Below are 21,662 nucleotides of genomic sequence, written 5' to 3' on the forward strand. Positions count from 1 at the left end.
TTGATAAGACTGTAAAATATTGTTTGAAATAGAAGTGTGCAAGTTTTTTGAACTCAATTCATAATAAAGAGCATTGTGATTTTCAGTTGAGCTTAATTCTATAGTATATTCTTTTGACAGTTTTAATTATATGAAAATTAGAGAGTTGAAGCACTATTCTCATGGAAGATCCTACCTACCAGAGCAGCTTGAGACTTCCTGAGGTTTGTTCATCTAACAAGAATTAGGATTTTAACTAGTACTTTAGTTTAAAAGAAATCTTACAGTAGTGTGTCTCTAAGAAACATTCTGATGTGGAACCCCATCAAAGCAGCTTGTTCAGTATGGATGTGAGACCACATTTTGGTTTTATCTGAACCTGCTGCAGAAAATCAGCTTCCCAGGAGAGTCCCCCTTCTCAAAGCAAACACGTAAAACAAGCACACTTCTTCCTCTCTCCCCTCCAGTGTATTTCAAGCTGTTGCATGTGTGTTTTGCCAGCCCAGGAAGATATTTTGGTTTTGAATTATTTGTATTGTAATAATAATTATGTATAATATATATAATTAATATTGCATCGTACTATAGAATTAATACTATATTAATATACAATATGATAATATAGAATGATAAAATTTTGTGGGTTTTTTTAACAATTTAAAATTGTTACTTTGTTTCTAAAGGTAAGCTTTGTTAGCATTCTGCGCAGTGAGCTACAGCACCCTCGCTGGAGGTGTCCTGGGCACCCTGCAAGAACCCATTCTTGCTTACCTTTAAAAGCCCCAGATTTGACAAGGTCACTGACAGCTAAATGTTTTAAAGATTATCAGTAGGAGGGGTTTTGTTGGTAGCTGAGGTCAGTTATTAAAAGTTAAAATTCTCTGGTGAAAAGCAGGTCTGTACTTGCACATTCTAAGCCTTGAAGCAGTTTCAGCTACTTTAATTAGCTACTTTTATTTTTGTTAGGGATGCAATTTAACCTGACTGGTAAGAGCTCTCTTCACTTGTCAATATAACTGAATTTATCATCTTTTTAAAGCTGAAAAAGATAATCTCAAGAGAGGTACAAAACAGTGATTTGCTAAATATAATTCTACAAAATACCAGTTAGCAGAATTCACCTTCCTGAAGTATGGCTAAATGCCAAATATTGTAACTTATGTGTTTGACAACTCTGGTGTGGCATGTGCTAATTAAATGCAAGTGACACAAAGTATATCCCCTCAAGCTTAGTAAACGTGGACATTAGAAAAGTATCTTTAAATGGAATTTGAGATTATTAAAATAATCTCGTTTTATAACCTGCAGCAATTTAGAGAGATGTTTCATAGCTGGAGAAAGACACACCTTAGGTCACAGGACCACAATGTAGAGCTATCTATCTGGTAAAAAAATTATCAATACTGATAGGCTATGACAGGCTTTTGGCAGCTTTAGGGCAACCTGTCTAGACTTTGTAGAGAGAAAAAAAAAATAAGCCATCTGTACATTACATTGTTGCAGGCTTATTCTTTCCTCTTACAGCTCTCATCATTTTGAGCAATTATACTACAAATGACCACTGGAGTTTTTCAAAGACCTTCATGCTGCTTAATATAGTCATGTTTGAAAGTCAGGTATTATAAATACAGTATTTACAGGTATGATATTTGTTACCTTATGGTGGATTTTGTTCCGTATTTTTTATCAAAAAATTTTTAATAAAAAAGTTCCTGACTTTTTATTTGTCTTCCCGGTCTAGTCCTTATTCTGCATCCCTCTCCTGGAACATGAATGCCTCTGTGCAAAGGGAGTTTTTCCTTAAAGTCACATGATTACATATCAATAATTCTGCAATTACATTTGTTTCCTTAATTTTTAAATAAATTCTATTTTTACAGTGCCTCATGCATATCTGCTCTCTTTTGTTTTCTGTGCCCTAGATAAAAGCCTAAAGATTGTATACCTAATTCTACAAGCCATGAATTTATTTGATTTGTAGCTACAGACAGGTGTGGAGCAATGTCTCTTACGTATTTGGTAGCCTGTTGGAACCCTGGTTGCTGAGAATTTCAGACTTTCTGTGCTGGCAGGCACTGACCCCCAAGAGAGCACTGCATTGACCTAAGACTGTAGAAAAGACTTCCAAAACTGAATGATAAAAGTGATAAGTGTGTAGTTTAAATAGAAGTGTGTGATATTGCACAGTGGAAAACTTAAAGTTTTAGAATATAGTAATACATACAAAACAAGATAGAAATTTTAGGGTGGGGTCTGGTCCTTCACCTTCTCCATGGGTTTGAGTGGTTTTGTATAATTAGATTAAAAAGTCCACATTGCACATGTGTAGTTCGTTATTGGTTAAAAGTAAAAATAATTTAAGTGTCATTTCTTAATTGGACAGTTTATCCTTAAAAGACCTCGGAGAGAGAGAGAGAGAGATACAGCTCCATTTTTATTTTGTTAGAGTGAAGAACTGTAGAAGTCAGTTTGTGAGACTGTAATATAAATGAGAACTAATAAACATCTGAGTCCCAACAAGAAATTAATTTAATTTAGTCCCAACCCTAAAAAAAACACAAGCCAAGACTCCCCAGTAGCCTATACAGTGCATGCTGGAAATACCCCTAAATTGACCCTAGGAAGACCCTAGGAATTGGTCTTTATCCTTAGTGTTCAGCTACAAGGTTATATGCTGGAATTCCCTGTGATCATAGTGACAGTCCTGCTCTTTCTCCGTGACTGTTTCAGCCAGGAAAGCACGCTCATGTGGAAAGAGACCCATGGATAGCCGTCACAACAGACTGTTTTATTTATGTCCTTATCTGTAGGATCAGAAGAGCTTTTGTCCTGGAGACAATACACGTAACTTCTAGGTAAATCATCTCTTTTCCTTGTATAGTTTCACACTTCACTAGTTACTCACCTGCTGCTTAGCCGGAGAGCACTCTTTGTTCCAAAAGAATCAGAAGCTGCACAGTGCCGTGGGACTTGGGACTGCACCCAGAAAAGGTGCTGCAGCTGCAAGAGTCTGGTTTGTTTACGTGCCTTGGTAGCTGGAAGTGAAGCTCACAATGAAGGGCCAGAGGCCGAGACTAAAGATTTGGGCCAGGCTTGTCCTAGGTATTGACTAAAATTATCTGAAGTGTTAGTTTCTACATGTCCTGAGTGAAGGTAGTTCTTTTGGGTGTGGAGGAGTTTGAAAAGATAAAGGTAACAGTTGAAAATTTATCCTAGCCATTCACATGCTAAGTCCAAGCATTCTCAGGAAAGCATTTCATTCTGGGATTCTATGAAAGTGATCAGTGAGCTGCTGAAGTACCTGTGCTAAGTGATTTGTTTGTTTCTTTACAAGAAGGAAGCTGTACTCCTTTGGTTTAGAATAGTATCGTAACTATTGAAGCCAGGGTACAATGGATGCTATCAGAAAAGCCCCATATGGATGCACTTTAGATCTTTTGAATACCACAAAAGTTTAGTGACCTAGAAATGAATCAATAAAAAGCATCCTCTATCTGACAAATTGAAGAACTGAGGGATTCTTACAGAAGCATTGACTTTAACAATTCCAGATACACTGTAAAGGCTTTCTGAGACACATCTAATCCTCAGAGTACTGTAGGAGACTGTGAGGTGGTTTATATTTAGATCACTTTCCAATTCTTAATTTAATTTTTTTACTGCAAGTTTACTCTTATGAAAATCAATTTAAGAAGAAAGGAAAGGCTTATGTTAAAATGATGTGTCCTTAACATTGCATGTGTTTTTAATTTGCTTATTTGAACATTCCTTGTTTTGCATGATATATTTTGGAAGGATATGGCAGTGTAAGAGCCTCTCTAGCCCTGATATATTACAAATTAATCAGCGAGTCAACAAAATGAATTGATTGTCAATAAGTCAGTTAAAAGCTTTATATCCCTGCTCTTTGTTGCTTTATTTCTACAATACGTTTTCAACATTTCAGCATTTCAAGTAAAATTTGAGAAAAATTCTTAGCTATTACAGCTGTATTGCTTCTTAGCTTAGTTAAATAATCACCAACACATCGTATGATTTCTTGTACGTATCCATGGTTTATGGAGTTTCTCTGTGATGTTTGGCACAAGGAATTGAGTTTCTTGTGCCATTCTTTACTTTCTAAGGAATAATTAATACTAAAAATAGTTGTGTACACAGACTGAAGCTGTAGAGCTCTTGGACTAAACGAGATATTTTCTTATATTCCATTAAACGTCAGTTAAGTACATATCAACTCAGTGTTTCTGTGCCTCAGATGGTGAAGAAGGTGAACTTTAACCTGCAGTTAAAATTGAGAACCCAACATTTTTCATTCAGCAAGGATGATGTAAATGTTGCAGCTGAGGATCCTTCCAGAGTGCCTGACGAGTGTTCTTTTTCCCTTTTGTTCAAAAGGGAGAGAGATCTAACAAAATTGTCTCCCTCCAGTGACATCTGCCACAGTGATGTGATTACAGGAGAGCCTTGGTGGCTTCTTTCAGGTACCTCAGACAATTCAAAACAAAAAATTTAGAGCTCATGCTGCCACTTTCAAGAGGTCTTTGCTTCTTAAATTGAGAGCTTCATAATTGGAGATTAGCACATGGAAATCAATATAGTGTGAATAATATATTGCTGATGATAAAGCAGTAAGAATAACTGGAGAGAGCCAAGGTTTGAGGAGGCAGGAGCTGTCAGTGATCTGGACTCCAGTTACAAGGGACACTTATTCAGCACAAGGGTTTTATTTCCCTCTTGAAACAGTTTAAGATTTAAGCAGGCTACAAAGACTACTTACAAAATATGACCATAATGCTTCTTCAAAACTTAGGTAGTGTCCATTCTGCCTTTTGTTTCTGCAATGGGAGTGTTCCAGTTCTATCTGATTGAGCCTTGGCTCATACCTGGCTCTACATCCTCAGTCTCATCACTGAGTTAACAGGAAAACAGTTCTTCAGTAACACTATTAATGGCTTTGTAAGGATGCAAGAATAAACTGTATTTAATATTTAATTAAAAGCTCCAAATTCTCAAGTAAATTGCAGTTTGGAAATCCATCCTGATGAAATTTTGACAAGGAACCCAATAGTGTCACCAGTAAGATTTTGTCAGTCCTGTGCTTTTTGTGATTCATAACTGTCCATATTTGTTAGAAGACCTTTATTAAAAAAAAAAAAATTCAGTGTGTTATTGCAAGTACATTGAAGGCTAATATGGCCTCCTAAGCAGGTCAACATTATCAAAGGTAAGTTCTGTTAATGCAATCTAAGTACTTAAAACCCTAAGACTCTACAGCAAACTGCAGAGTGGCTACTACTAGTAGTAAGTGTTGTAATTATTGTATTCCCTTTGGCTTATTTGGATATGCAGTGTTATGTAATTTCCTGTTTTAGTGACTAGATTATGAAATATTTTTCTCTGTTTTGAGCCACTGCTTTAGAGTAACTTCTAGTGACTCTACTACCCCAAGTACTAAATTTAAAAGTGAAATTCAAAAAAGCAGGAAATAAATTCTGTTTTGCCTAATATCCCATGGAGGTTGGGGAATATCTCTTGGAGAACTGGGTTTTTTTCCAGTCGTTTTGAACACTGGTGATTTGAATTTCTTGTTAATCTAAACACTGAGAGTATCAGTACACATGCAAGATGTTAGTAGTGCAGCAGTGCAATGATACTTTCCTGTGATTTGTTTCCTAAGTTTTCCCATTGCTATTAGTTTTCTTTTTTCTTTATGGATATGCACTTTCCTTTTCTCCTTCATTCCATTGATTCATTTTGATTGTTGTACATGTCAAAGATATTTTTATTTTCCTCTTTACTGTTTTTTGGAAGTTGGATATGAATGACAACATTTTCATTTTCTCTCTTTGTTACTGTTTTTTTATTTTTAATTTTACTATTTCACATGTGTAGTTAGGGAACATTTTCCAAGTCACACAATGAATAGACTGAGTTTTGTTTGCTCTGTATAAAGAAATATCTCTGCATTTTTCTGCCTCAACATCCCTGTGTGTTGTCTTCCAGCTGCCAGATTGAGTTGAAAACGTGAAACCTAATGTAGCACATTTACTTTTCTCCCAAAAAACATAAAAAGCATTAACAGTGCTATTGTTGGTACTTCCTACAAATAAAGAACATCACAGGTGGTTCAGATTTCAGTTGTTTTGCACACATCCACTTGTCATACCTTGAAGTTATGCTGAGTTTTAATTGTATGAGTTCATTAGGACTTCCTGTTTCTGGTAATTCCTGCCACTTAACTTGCACCAGGGAAGCTGAAGGAAATGCTGCTCTTTCTGAAGTCAGAGTTTGTATTTTCATTTCAGTGGGCCAGTATTCACAATGCCTGCTAACAAATATTGTCTCACTGCTTAAACTGCAAATTCATGAGTCTTTTGAATTTCTTTTGATTTTGCTCTGGTTAGGTTTCAGAAAAAGCATTGCTAATTGTTTGGTTTCTTCAGTATATCCGATTGGTTTTTGTAGTTTTCATAGCTTTGGAATAAATGCAGACATAAGAATGTCTCTATTCTGAATGTTACCCCTGTATAGGTTTAGCATGCCAAATATGGATGAATTTTGAAAAGCATCAGGTAACAAATATTTAAAGCAAGTATTTAAGCACTAAGAATATAAATATTAACATAGTTCGCAATTAAGGAAATTCCATTAATCCATAAATTCAGCCATCTTAGTTGATACTGATGGGAAGTCTTGTAGGAGGCTGTATCCCATCCATATCTTAGAATCAAATGCCTGATTGAGGACTCTTCCTCTGGCTTGAAAATTTTGAAATGCAGTATTATCAAGCATTATTTTAAAAGTTTTGGAGTCCTGTTTTACCTTTGATCTCTGTTGTAAGTTCTATACTCCAGGAGATAGACCCAAAGAGACCTTTTACAGTGTTGTGAACCTATAGGTGGGCAATTTATCTAACAAAACAAAATCCAACCATTCTTGTTTTCACAGAGGAGGATAAATATGGCCTTTACTCCAATTTGTTGTTCAAGTATTTTCTCGCAGAGGGAATTGTCTGTGGACATGACCTGTTTGTTGCTTCTGCCAAAGAGCATCCTGACAACATTTTGAAGGTAAATAAGACTCATTGCTTTTGATAAGTAAAGCTGTAATGTCTTGATTAATTAATTGCATTTTAAAGTGTATATATTGTATAGCAACAAATGAACTAATCTTGGTGATTCATAAGAATGTGTTGGGAAGTACAGGAGTATGTACACTAGACAGATTTGGGAATTAAATTCAGGTCTCTACATCCCATCTATGGACAGTGGAGTTAGATCCTCCCAAGGCCAAATCAGGCTTGGAACCTGTTTATTCTTTATTTTATTTCTTTATTCCACTGGCTTAGTGGAGTGGTTTCAGAAAACCCAACTGCTTAGAGTTTCCTCCTGCCCAGGAGGAAGAGTAGTTAAGCTTCTTGCAGTATTTTGTGGTAGAAACAGCGTACAGTTTTTGTGGATATTTATTGTAGTTTCCTGTAGAAAATAAAAACATCATTGAACATCTTTACAATTTCCTTTACACTTACATTGCATTCTGACTCTTTTTTGTGCTAGGGAACTTGGTCAGCTTTGGATCAAGTCATACAGAAAGGATCCCTCCAGACTTCAGTGGACACCCAATCAAACACTGATAGTTTCTGTCATGAGAAAATTGGATAAGGGAAAAAGGCTGATCAACAGTGCAAAAAGTGCTGGAGTGTGAGGATAATCTTACAAAATTTCATTAAATATTTTATGTCTTTCTGAGGCTGCGTTTTCCTAATATCAGAAGTAACATATAATTTCCTGATTACTTCTGCATCAAGTGAAGTCTGGCTATTTCCTTAAGTGTCTTCAGAGACTATTTCTGGACAAAATGATTACTCTTCTGTTTTTCTACCTAGGGATGGTAAATTCTATGCCTTCCCTCTTGAACATTGTCTTCAGTATTCAGGAAAAAGTATATTCTTAATGAAATAGAACTGTTGTGGTTGTGAAAAATCAGTTTTTTAATGCTCCTAAACCTAAAGAAGGTTCTTTTAAGGGTGAAATTTTTTCTCACTTGTGGTTTAGAATAAAGGTTAAACAAATAGGTTAAAATTTGATTTTCAAGTACAAATTACATAGGAATGTGCTATATTTTTAATTAAGTGGTTTTAAATAACTGATAATCAACTCCTGATGATACAACATGATTGTTGCAGTTGTTTTTCTCATTGAGATTTAATTATCCAAATTAGTGTTTTTATTGCATTACATTAAATTTTCTTAAAATGGAGTGGCTAATGTACATTCTGTTTCTCTTTCATGCACTTTTGAATCAGTTTTTCAGAGCCTGTCATGTTTTTTCTGGCTCCTTTACGCCTTTATGTGATAACCAGCAGACATTGTTACATACGTCTGCCGTACACCTTGTACCACTTTGAGTTTGGGCTCAGTTAGTTTGCTGTGCCTTACCCTGCTCTGTTGTCTGATATGGAATAATTTTGCTTCTTAATTTCCAGGGGTGGACACTAGGCAGGAATGCTGCATTCCTCTGTTGTAACTCCATGGTGGTGCTGCTATAGGAGACTATAAATGGAGGGACATTGTTATCATCTTGTTTTGATTTCTGCCTCCCTTTGTGCCCTTGGGTATCCAACAATATTCTTGTCTGTGCTGTTTACTCTCACCTTGGCTGTTCAACATTTCCTTTGTTTAGCAGACAAGGCACAGCAGAGTTAATTTCTCTGATTTGTGTTGTGTCAGTGAAGTAACCTTCACCTTCAGGTCCTTCAAGAAGATCTCTCCTGTCGTAAAAATGAGCTGCTTGGGATTTGGATGACTCCACAAAGTTGGGATTTTAATATAGTCTATCTGACCATTGAATAACATGACACTTCATTTAATGAGATTAGTAATTAATTGATTTTCAGTATCTGATGGGACTGTATTCTTTACTGGATAGGTAACACAGACATGGCAGATATCAACCTGAATTACACCTTATGCTTGGGTTTTACTTTGTAAAATTCATGTATGGATTCAATACATTCCACAGCCAGTATCTAATTAGCTGGGATGTTTCATAAAGGCAGTTCATTAACTGTCCATAGTGTGTCCATATTAAATGTCCATATGGTGTGGTCAGTCTATTTGCATGTTCAGCTCTCTGCTGAGATGCCATAATTGCCCTATTCCAATTTTGTCATGTGATTGGAAGTTTCTTGAACCTATAACCAAGACAAATATTGCTGGTAGTAGGAAGGGGAAAAGACATTCTTATAGACCATAATTATCTTGAAATTGTGTATAACTAAAAGACAGGCAGAGGATAAAAAGCCCTGATCAGCTGCCTAAGATATATTATATTACCACCCACCAATTTATCCATCATCCTTTGAAAATATATTCATGCCTTTTGTAGTCAAAGCTCCTTCAGGAAACTGGCATTAAGATGTAATGCTGAAAAATTATACACCTCTGGTAAAACCTAAAGAACTATATACATACTGGGTTTTAGAAAGTATTTTAACATTGGAGAGCATTTCTGTTCACTCTGTAGTCTTCAAAAAAAGGCAACTTTTTACTCTAAGGGCATAAGTACTGGTAATGTATATAATATAAGAAATTATATGGTAACTTCTGTGACTGATCATAAAATAAAACTGCTTGCATTGGTAAATGGAAAATTTATTTAATAGTAAAATTACTTCAGGTTTGGGATTAAAATTCTACAACTGCCTAAACTGCCTATAAAATAATTTTTTACCTTTATTCCTGATTATTTTATTTAGGTTGGGAGGTAGAACTGATTCTCACAAGTTTTAATGAGAAGAGATGGCTTATTTATAGCTTACCTTGACAATAAAGATTGCTCTGTTAAATTGCTTTTGCTGTGGAGCCTGTGCAAAGTGGGATGGAGGACACCAAGCTGCCACCACCACGCTCTGTGTGCAGCCTCTGGAGGGCAGGGATGCCATCCAGGGGGACACATGAAGGTGCTGAGGGCCTGGCACAGGGTGCCCAGAAAAGAACCTTGTGGCTGCCCCATCCCTGGAAGTGTCCAAGGCCAGGCTGGATGGGGCTCTGAGGAACCTCCTAGTGGAAGGTGTCCCTGTCCATGTCAGCGGGGTTGGAATGGGATGATCTTTAATGTCCCTTCCTACACACAACATTCTGTGATTCTAGGATTTGTCTTGTAAGGAAGACTTACAGCTCATTTTTGTTCTGGAAAACAAGCCAGCATTCCCTGGAGCACTGCATTTAACCTGTGGCACCCTGGCCAGTGCTGGATCAGTGACCTTTCCATGTGGCACCTACAAGCCTGAGGTGGAAGAGTGAGAGCTCCAGAACTGCTTTCTAGAACTGTCTGCTCATCTCTTGTGGAAAACTTTGATTATTGCCTTTCAATGGAATTTTGGTTTCCAAGTGGGAATTTTGTTACAGGATACTTCTGCACTCAGCTGAGATTGCCTTTTGGAGGTTCTCATATTTTAATTTTATATTTGCTTAAGTATGTAATTTGGAGAAGACTAAAAAAGTTCTACCTTCAACAAACAGGGCAGGCCTGAAGAACAGAAAATGCTCATTTTCTCTTTTCCCACTGAAAAAGTGGAAGCAGGAAGAACCTAGCAAAATGAACTTCTATTATTTTCATCTCTTTTTATTATTATTAATTTAAAAAACAACAACAATAAAAACCACAGGGCTGCTGTATTATGGTGTGTGCAAACAATGCCTTGAAAGAAAACATAGCTGTGTGCATGGACTTTTTTTACTTCAGCAAAGTACATTCAGCCATGATGCTTATATTTTTTACCTCATGGATATGATCCTAAACGATTGTTTTCTCAAAAAGAAAGATGCAAACCTGGAAGAAATTACCAGGCTGGTGGCCAGGGCTGTCTGTTTTCAGAAAGTAATTCTAATTATTTGCTGTCTCTTTGCTGTCTGGTGTTGGGAGAGAAGCTATGTATCAATGCTAGAGGTGTTTTTTAAGTCATTTGACATTTTTAGATGCTCATAAATTAAAAGTATAATACCTCAAAAAGTAAAAATGCATGTGTAAATAGGGCTACGTTCCTATTCTTTTTTCCAAAATATATTTTCAAAATGCAGGAATTTGCTGCAGTGATTCAGCTGCTGCACACTGTTAAATGGTGTCACTTAGTACACAGAAATCCAATTACAGTTGTAGCAGAAAGGAACTTTCCTGCTACCTACCTACTATCTGAAGTCTTGTGCTAGCACAAAGATAAGGGTTGGGCCTGGCAGATGAGTTGAACAATTTAATTTCTATACTGGGTAGCTCTTGCTCATCTGTTTGCTTTTCTTACTTGCATGATGGGTGAATCTCTTTTACATTTTTCATTGTTAAAATGGAAATATTTAATTATATTGTAATGTACAGCTTTCTCTGTTATGAACTGTGTTATAGTCTTGACATAGAAGTTGTAGAGGTGTGAAAGAGACACTTGTAAAAAAAATGTCTTCTGTTTAAAAAGAATTAAATCTTCTTGAGCAGTACCCTCTCTGGAAACTCTAAAGCACAAAGTTTCATCTTTGTCAAAAGTTCAGACCAATCTAATAAAAAGATTTTCTAGAACCAGAGAAAATGAATGTTTGGCTCAAATTTCTGATTTCTTATCTGCCAATCCTTGCCTCTTCATTAAGGAAATTTCCTTTCTCATCTTCATACTGAACTTTTTAAGCACACATCTCACTTGTAGGCACTCGGTGGTGATTGGGGCTGGGGCTGATCCCTAATTGATCCCTAATTGGCTCCAGCTGTGCAGCACAGGTGAATGCTATTGAAGGTGAGGAGCCATGGAGTGCCCAGGGGTGCTGCCCAATCCCACAGGGAGCAGAGGGCACACAGCTGCACTGCATCAACAGCAGGGCACAAAAGGGGCTGAAGGACAGGAGGGGCAGAGCTTGCAGCCTCCTGAAGGGCTGGGGTGTTGCTCTGTATGGGCTGAAGCCTTCTGGAATTGTGTGGGAACACTCTGTGCCTTGTGGCCATCTGAACTGTGCCACTTACTTGGCCTTTAAAATGTGTCATAAAAGTGATAAAATCTAAGCGTCTAGGTTTCAATGTCCACAAATAGCTGTTTGACAAATCTGGTTGGTAACTTTGTAGAGTTCCTTTGCTCAGTTAATGAGCTCTTGCTTCCAGTGCTCATCTCTGAAGGTTTTCAGGAATAATGGTGGTATCATTAACTCTGTTTGGGCTCAGCCTGTGCATTATGCACTGCAGCAGGGTTTACAGAGTTTGGGACAAGGACACTCAGTTCCTTCCCACAATTTTACTTTCTCATTCTCTGCTGTATTTATCTGTCACATACTTAAGCATTCCTGAGCTGGTTCAGAAAAATATGAAATTTTAAAAACATTTTCCTAATTGTTTGATAGCCATTCCTGGGTTTAAATGTTGTGAAATGCTGCCATAGTGCAAGGGAGTTGCAGCAAAAGAGTTCTGTGACTTCAGTGTGGGGTTTACCTCTGTGTATGTGGAGTACAGACTATATTCTCATGGCTTAAAAATATCTCACTTAGAGTACTTGCAATTGGCTTTTCCTAAAATAGAGGAATATTGCGTTCTGTTTCTCTTCACACAATTCTTGTTTACCCTGGGCTGTCACTCATTAGGCCTTTCTGAATGTCAAGGAAAAATTTTTGTAGACTAGCCTTACCTGGGGATGGAAATAAGTTGTTGTATAAGGGCTGCTGAAAGAAGAACAATTGGTATCCATTCATTTATGGTCTTTAACAATACACCTTGTATCCACAAGTATTTACAATCAAAATAGAATCCTCCCCCCCTTTTGGGAGTAGGACCCTTTAGACTGATATTTATATAATACATTGTTGAAAAGAAAATATTTACCCTTCCTGACTTACCATCTGGTGTCCTTTAAATGCTAAAAATTAACATGATGAAAAGGAGTCTTAAATTCATGTGAGTTTTAGTATTTTTTTTAATTTTTATTTCAGTATTATCCATTTAGTATTTTTTATTGCATGTTTTTCATCATACTTGTGACAATAACTGCACTTCAAAATAGCTGCATAAACCCGTGTGAAAAGCATATTTATTGATACATACATAGATAATGTTTTAAATTCTTAAGTACTTTGAGTTATACAGTTATTGAAACCCGTAAGGATCAAAGGATTTTATATAAGAGGGATTTCACATACAGCTTGGATTATGTTGCTAAATAATAGCACAGTAGTACTTCTTTAGAATTGTAAAATAGCTTAGACAGGAGTATGATGCCTATAGTTGGTGTAATGCATTGGTAATTAAGAGGGTGTGAGGTTAAGCTTCATTAACTGCTGTGGGATTGTATCTTGGATTTTATTATCCCCCAGAGAACACAAGAAGTGAGAGAGGTCAAACTGTTAGAATCTGATTTTGCTTCGTGCATCTGCCAAAACAGGGCAGGCTCAGTGATGTGGCAGCAAACCCAGAAGGACCTGGACTGCAGCAGGTACAGCTCATCCACCAGTTTATTGCAAAGATAAAAGGTTTATTACTGAAATAAATTATCCCATCTTTGCAGTAAAACCTTCATAGCTTGGTTTGCAGGAAACCAAATTATTTTAATTGCTTTGTCATTTACTGTGACCACTTCAGAAATCTGGTTTTTCCTCCCAAACGTTTTTTTTTTTTTTTAATTTTAAAACTGCAACAAGCTTCTTTCTCTCCAGCCCAACTGCCCTTAATAACTTTAGCACTTGTCTGCCTTTTGTGTGTTCATGCTGCATAGCAAAGACTTGTATTTTAGTTGACCCCAAGAAATGCTATATGGGTTTTTGTTTCTTTGGTTGGTTTTTTTATTTTAACTAATGCACTGCTACATGCTTTGGTTTTTTTTATGTACCTTATGAAAGATTTGTCTTTTTTTAGCCTGGGAGAATGTAACAGTTCTCAGAAGTTGACAGACACACTGATGCCACAAAATTTTCAGTCCCAAAGCTTTTCCAAGCTCTGTGTTGTGGGAGCTGAGATATTTTTCAGCAAAAATAGTTTAAACAGAGAGATTATGTGCTGATAGCCCAACTCTCCTTTCCTTGGTCCATTGTTTAAAAAACACTTTGATTTCCAGATTCTGGCTGAAGTTTTGTAAATAAATTCTACGTATTTTGGTAATACTGCGTTCTTCTAAAATTCTGATTTTGATTCTAAGAACATGAATCTGTTAAATCCTAAATTATGTCATTCTTGGACAGTAATGAAGCCTTTCATGGTGCTGAGAAGTTGTGAAGTACAGATCCAACCATCCAGCCTTTATTGTTGAGGATGAATCTGTGTAATGACAGATATATTTTTGAGGATACATCTGTGTAATGACAGATATGTTTTTGATATTATATTTTTTATATTCATACTGAGGTGCACTGTGTCACTCAGGCGTGGTCAGGTTTGGAAACATTTTCTATCTTGAGAGAAAGAATTACATTTACTTATCAGAGTCAGAAGAGGGGAAAGCCTTTCATTCCAATTCTAGTTATTGTGAAGAATAAAAGCAGTTATGAAGAAAAGAAGAAAATTGTGGATGATTCAGTGTTTTCAGTATTGCCCATTGTAGTGGTTTTGGTTTGTTAATTTGAGATTTTGTTAATTTTGAGGGTTTTTTTGGCTAATGTATTAAGAAGTGTGGTGAGTTTAGTGTTGGTTAATTATTAGTGTACTTTTTGTTGTGAGGTAGGATTAGGAGGAAGGCAAAGTAGGTTTCAAATTTTTAAAGGGTATAAAGAAAAATTTGTTAATAGTAATTAAAGAGTAATAAGAATTAGAATAACAATTTTAGACTATTTTCATTTTTTATAACTTTTTTCTTTTTATTGACAATGTAAAGAAATAAAATTTTAGTTAGTTTACTACTTTAGAATTCAGATGGATACTTTGATGGTTTTTCATCTCTGAAAGCCAAAATCTTTTATCAGCTTCAGGTGAAACCATATTTTTTCCTTAATCTGCTTTGTTCTCAGCAGCAGTTAGGACACACCACAGTGCCAAATTGTGTTGCACTGATGGTGTGTGTGCCTCTGATTGTTTTAGACTATGTTCTTTGGATGTCAGCAGCTGGGATTTGTGGTGCCTCCCTGCCACACAGGGCCATGGAAGAAGGTTTTGTTCTCTCACTGGAAGGCAGGAACTCTTTCTCAGTGTTACATGAGGTTTTTAAGCAGCTTGGAGAACTTCTCACCCTTTGATCTCTGTTCTTTTTTCAGCATAAATACATTTCATGTGTAAAACACACAAATTTTTGTAGTTGATGTCCCCGTCTCAAGTTTGACTTTCCCCATTACTACATGACAACAAGGAACCAGCAGCACAAATGACAGGTGTTTGCAGTCATTCTAGGGGAGAAAAATATTAAACAGCTGTGAGAAATATTGCTGCTCATTTCCTCTTTACCTGCAGCAAGGAGAATTGTGCAATATGCCATTGCCTGCCTTTTGGCTTTGCAGGTGATGTGGAAGCTGCCCAGTGGTGGTGTCTGACCAGGGGCGGGCTCAGGGAGTTGGATAAAATGTTTAAGCAAGATTTCATGATCGCTGCAGGCACTTGTTTTCAGAAAAAAGCAGAGATTACCCACCACTGAAAAAAATTACCTGGGAGCAAGTTGGTCTGGAAATGTTGTTTGGGCCTCCAGATTCTTTGCAGAACTCACTTTTTTAATTGAAACTTGGTTTGGGTTTTCTTAAATTATGGTTAAATGAGGAATATTTTGAGATTATCAAGTGTCAGCAGCTCTTCACTGAAAGACATTTTAATGATAGGAAGTTTAAATCTAGGAAAAAATCTATCTATTTATTAAATTATTATTGTATTTAAATCTATGAATAATTGTATGAGGAAATTAAATCTGCACCATGTTGAACTGTTCAGTATGTGTTTTCAAAGTAACATCTGAGTTGGAAAATAAGATTGATTAACTCTGTTGGGGATAGCTGAGTTATAAAATTAACAATTCTAAGTAACTTTTTTTTTTTTTTTTTTTTTTAAGAAAAATACTTCATACTGTGCTCTTAGAAGTAAATGTGAGTGGTTTGTGTCTGCATGCATGTGAAATGCATCGGGCTGCTTGTCAGCTGTAGTTTGTACTTAAGCTTTCTCAGAACCTTTCAGTGCAGTGTTGTTTTCATTTTGTCCCATCTGTCTGAAATCTTTGATTTGAAAGCTTGCCTACTTTCTTGCTGGGTAGCTGTAATGGAACTCTGACTAAAGTAATTTTTTTTAAATTGAAACAACTGTTATAAATCTATAAACTTAATGAAAAATGTAAATACTAAGTCAAAATGCTCATCTTTGTGCAGCTTTCCTACCCAGAAAGCCTAATTTTTACTACCACAGTAATGAGTTTATTGTATGCAAGTGTATTTTTTTAAACAAGCTGTGATAAATCTGAAAATACAGCTCAGTACACAATCGTTCTCATGAATAGTCATTACCAGGCTTTTGCAGTTCATTTGTAACAGCAGAAAAAATAAAATTACTTGCTCAAAGGTGTGGTTTGTATTTTTTGCTGAGCTGCTGAAACACACAGATACAGTTGCTCTATTTCTGCAACTTAATAAAGTTATAAAGTTTATACAAGCTTTCATAGCTTCCATTGCCTGGTACCTCAGAGAGGATAGTGACCAACCCCAGAAAGAAACAGAAGCAACTATATGAAATCTCTTTTTTTTTTTTCCATAATTATAGATGCTATGTTAATTTATGCAAAATGAACAAAGTAGCACGTATTGTTAGTAAGGTTATGTATAGAAATATGCACATTAATAGTTCTTAATTATAATAATTATTAGTTAATATTAATTGTTATTAAAATAAGAATATTTAAATAATTACTAATGAAGAATATTAATAAAATTAATGTAAATAAAAGAAATGTACATATAATAAAATAAGAATTGATATAATTAATAATTATTATTACCTATTAGTAATTAATATTAAAATTAATGTTAATTTATTGCTAGATGTTAATATTAATTATTCATTTAATGTTATTAATAGTAAATTAGTGTTACACTAAACCCAAAGTGGATGTGTTTAAACTTTCATTGTCTCCTTGTGCCATGTGTACCCACACAAAGCCATGAATGTCACCTGGTGTTGATGGTCAGCAAAAGCCCTGCCTGTGTGCAGTGTTTGATGGGTGTCCCGTCCTTCAATCCAGCTTCTTCTTCTGAAGGTTTCAAATTTGCTTTTTCTGTATCTCCACACACAATAGAGGGCTGCTGGCTAGCTCTGTGTGGGTTTAACCTTTGAGGCACGTCACAGTTCTTCCTCAAGAGTCTTTGCTCAAGGGAAACAGAGTTTTCAGCTAAGCCTTGTTCTGTTTTAGGCAGACAGAGATTCTGTGCCCTCCAGCTTACAGGGATGGGTGAGATGGGTGTGCCCTTTATTTTTCCAGTAGAAGCCCATTGCATGAGTTCTGAATTCATCACATGTTGTTTGCTTTTTCAGCAGTGCAGCAAAGGCAGAAAGTACATTAGAAACTTTCTAGAAATCTGGAATTGGACATTCCCCCTTTCCTTTCCTTTCCTGTGTTTGTGTCCATGAGGTATCCATCATGAGCAGATATCATGCCTGATGGTTAGCAGAAGAGAAAATTCCAACTATCCTGTTGCAGTGGCTTTCAGCTGGTGTCTGTAGGCTGCTGTGGTCTGTTGGAGACTTCTGAAAGATTTACAGCAGCTAACAAAGTTCTTATGTTAAAACAGGCTTAAATTTGCTGTGGGAAAAGGCTTAAATAGGCTTAAATATGCAGGGAACTTGCCCACTGTCAGAAATGGAGTTGTTTAGGAGGTCAACCTCTAAAGAAAGGTTACAAAAAAATAAATATGGATCCTACTCAAGATGAAGTAGAGCATCAAATGTGGTATTTCCATTCTCCATTCTTTGTTTTACTTCTGTGATTCATTTTCCCAATAATAATTACATGAGGTTTTTTTCCTGCTTAGTAGGAGCCAGTCCTTCAGAAGAGTTCTTATAATCAGGCTTTGTTACAGATTTTGCAGCTGCCCATTATACTCAGATAACTGTGTTATCTGGCTGGAGGGGGGTGTGGATAACAACCTGAACTGCCATTTCTCCTGCAGATAGCTGACATTCTTCTGCTCTCTACCTGTAGGAACTTCCAGCCCCTTTGCTTGGTGATTCCTATGGGAAGGAATTGGGAGATGAAGCAGCAGCTGTGAAATCTGAGGATTTTCAGGATTCTATGAAAATAGCGTGGCGCTACCAAAATTTACCAAAAATGGAGGTAATGGCTATTTCCTGCTTCTTTCCTCTTGCACTCAAAATGAATCTGAAAAGCAAATGCTTTTCAGGAGGATCTAGATGACAGAACTGCTGATGGGCAGTGTTCCAGGATTGCCTCTTGAGGAAAACTATCATACATCACTGAATGTTTTAATTACTAGTGATGCAAAAAGAAAGGGAATTTGAGAGTTTGCAGGTACTCAATACAGACAATAGTAATTTAAAAGTAAAAAAACATTTAAGTTCAATGGGATTTTTCAATGAGTATTATCAAATTGAGACAGCTTTTTGTGAAAATTTGTTTGCTTCCAAACTGGGCCAAATTTAGTTGCACACAAATTACGTAAGTAGGTTTAATCAACAGGACTTAGTGGATGTCTGCAATGGAAGTGGTGTGTGGAAGCGAGCTGCTGACCTGCTTATCCGTGTGCATAACAACGAAAGCAAGCCCTTGAGATTCTATCAGCCTCACTGTCACTGGGAGCTAATCACTGTGCAGGGACAATGTAAGGAACAAGCTCAGTGGTCAGTCTTTCAGAGTTTACAGTTGTTGGTGTTTTGTGGATAATCAATCTCCCATGGCTGGTGGCTTTCTTATTTAATCCAGTGGCACAATCAGTCTTTAACAAAATTACAGCGTTTCTGACTATCCAGAATAGAATCCTGGGTTTGTCTGTACGTTTTAGTCTACGTTTATAAATTCTGGTTTAGATGTAGTCATACCTGCCTAGTAAGTTCAGTTGTATTCTTAAAAACATAATTGGAATGTGACAAAATGATCTTACAAGGCTTGGCATGTTTGGTTTTCTGTGAAATTGCACAGACGTGGCTATATAGTTGTGTCAGAAAAGACTTATATATGGTGACATGCCAAATCAAACAGCCTCCAGGGTAATCATATAATCTCATCAATTTTATTATTGTGGAGCTTGCTGTGCCACTCTGAACCATCCCCAAATTAATTTGTCTGTTTTAAAATCTAGCAGAGTTCTTTATACGTTGATATGAAAACAATTGCATGTTGTTAACAAATTGTGTTCTGATGTTCTAACAAAATAGAAAAATTAGTTGAAAATTCAGTTGGGTTTCCACTCATCTTCTTTAACTTCATAGCAGTAACCACTTCTTCCACTAATGTAATATTTCTTGAAAATGCATGATGTATTGAAATTGATTACTGAAAATTGACACCCTTGATTACTGAAAATTGATTATGCAAGATAGAATAAGATGGTCAGTCTTTTTCAGGGAGTTTCCCTTGTTATTGTTGCTTTTTGAATTGGACCTTGGTCATTCTCCATAGCTGAGGCACAATAGTTTTATGTGTATGTTAAATTTATTCAAAAGTTAAAACACACAAATAAAAGTATCAGTCTTAAACTATCTTTACTTTAAATTCCTGAGGACGTTTTCATTGGTGAAAAATTGGTTTGAAATTGATATTTTTCAATATTTTGTATTGCAGTTATCATGAAATTTTGGCTCTGTTCTATGTTAATTGGATTGGTGATTATACTCCACTGAGGAAAAATCTGATACTGCCTTGCTACCCATAACAGTACATTTAGTTCAATAATTTAATGAACAACTTTGGTTGTGATTCCTCCTTTAAATGTTCCTTTGCTGGTAAAAACCAATGTTGAATAAAATTTCAAGGTGTATTTCCCAAACTGATTGAACTAATATGCCAGTGCATTTTCAAAAACTACTGTCAAATAGTTTCAACAGTGAAAGAGAAAAATTAGCTCTGCTTTTAGCTAGAACTCTAAATATGATAGCAGAAACTTTTCTATCCACTATCTGGCTAAATACAGAGCAGGAATGCTGAGTAAAAGATGCCTTTGTGGTGTTTTTGATGATTGATTTGTTTACTGTTTCTGAGTAATAATGGATTTTTGATTGGTAGTTCAGATGTTCCCTTTGCATGTATTCAACCCTGTTTAGACTAGCCAGTACCTCATTTTTGTTCTTAGGCATGGTATTTGGATTAGTGCTCTTCACAGCTGTTACAGTTTCTCTCTACATATTGCACATACCTTCCATTAGAAAAAAAAAGAAGATTTATAAGAAATCTTATCAAGGAGTGAAAGACCTTGTTATGCTTGATGTGCCTTTACCAGTTTCTTACTTACGTTTGTATCAGAGGTGAATTAAATTTCAACTTTTGAGTATATGGAGAGCCTGTTTTGCAATGCAAGACAGTATGGTTTTTTTGGTTTTTTTTTTTGAATGAACTGCTTATTCTTGGGGCAATATATAAACTGTCACAGCATGAAATCAATTTTCTGCCTTGGTTCATCCTAAATCTGAGGTTTCTAGCACATTAGTATTGCAATTAGAAACATTAACAGCAGACAGTAGTGGAAAAGCGCACTCTGCTCACTGACAATTCAGAGTATTTCTCCTTGTGCAAACCAGGAATCCAGAAAAGAGAAAGAGCTGGCCTCCAGCCCCCTAAGGAATGTAGTGATGCCTTCTTAAGGAGCTGGAACTGAGGCCAGAAGGAGTTAAGAGGAATAAAGTGGATATTTATTGAAAAGCCTTCAAAGGGCACACCCTGGCAGTGCCCAGATGGCTCCAAGATGGAAGGAAAAGGGTGCTGGTCTCGAGATCTCACGTTTTTATAAGTTTTAGTCCATTTGCACACAGGAGCCAACTGCCCAGTTAATAGCTCCAAATGATGAAGTTTCATCCTCCTTGCTTGCTTTCACATTGTTCAAGAATTGGGCCTGAAATTTGAAGAGATTGTCCTTGAGTCTCCAGCTGGAAGGGGATTGCTTTGTCTTCACCGCCCTGTGAAAAGATCCTAGTAACACTTAATATAAACTAAACCATAAACTAACTTAATATAAAGCTAAAAGCTGCACACCAAACCAGGAGAGAAAAACTTAACCCCCAAGGATCAGTCAGAGAGGGACAGCGAGTGCGCGCTGGGCGCCGCGCGCGGCCGCTCTGCTCCCTTTCATTATTCACGCTTCCTTGAGTCAGGTAGGCTTTCCACCAGCTCCCTGCTAAGCCTGGGAATGCAGGACACTGAGCCCTATTCAGGGCCCTCTACCATGGACCCAGCTTTTATTGCTTTTATGGGGTTTTATTAGCGCCAAATCCCAGGCTCCACCCAGTTTGTAGGCGCTGTGCTCATTCTTTGGAAGGAGAGAGGTTATCACCTACCTTAATCCCTGCAGCGGGGTGGATTAAGGACACCAATGTGCCTCAGGATTCTCAAAGAGGATCCTGGAAACTTCTTGTTTCTTCTTTTTTGCTGTCTTTACTAAACTCTATTGGGCCTCAGGAAGGATTTGCATCTGAAATGGGCAACCTGGAGCTTTTCTCAATGAAGACATCAGATCAAAGTTCAGTTAGTCAAGGCCTTTCTAAAACATTAAGGGGGCTTGGAAGTACACAATAAAAAGATGAGCTCTGGCAGAGATTGCAGT

At 36.7% G+C, this 21,662-nt stretch overlaps 1 protein-coding gene across 2 annotated transcripts in view; it reads left to right on the plus strand.

Annotated features, from left to right (window-relative positions):
- ELP4 (elongator acetyltransferase complex subunit 4) overlaps positions 1-21,662 on the plus strand; it is a 133,281-nt gene that overhangs the window by 9,508 nt on the left and 102,111 nt on the right. For both annotated transcript variants that reach the window (XM_041461740.1, XM_041461741.1), the window contains exons 3-4: positions 6,928-7,049; positions 18,095-18,226. In XM_041461740.1, the coding sequence (XP_041317674.1) occupies positions 6,928-7,049; positions 18,095-18,226 (254 nt within the window). The remainder of the gene's footprint in view (positions 1-6,927; positions 7,050-18,094; positions 18,227-21,662) is intronic.

Source organism: Pyrgilauda ruficollis, unplaced genomic scaffold (assembly GCF_017590135.1).
Source record: "Pyrgilauda ruficollis isolate IOZ18807 unplaced genomic scaffold, ASM1759013v1 scaffold153, whole genome shotgun sequence".
Taxonomy (NCBI): domain Eukaryota; kingdom Metazoa; phylum Chordata; class Aves; order Passeriformes; family Passeridae; genus Pyrgilauda; species Pyrgilauda ruficollis.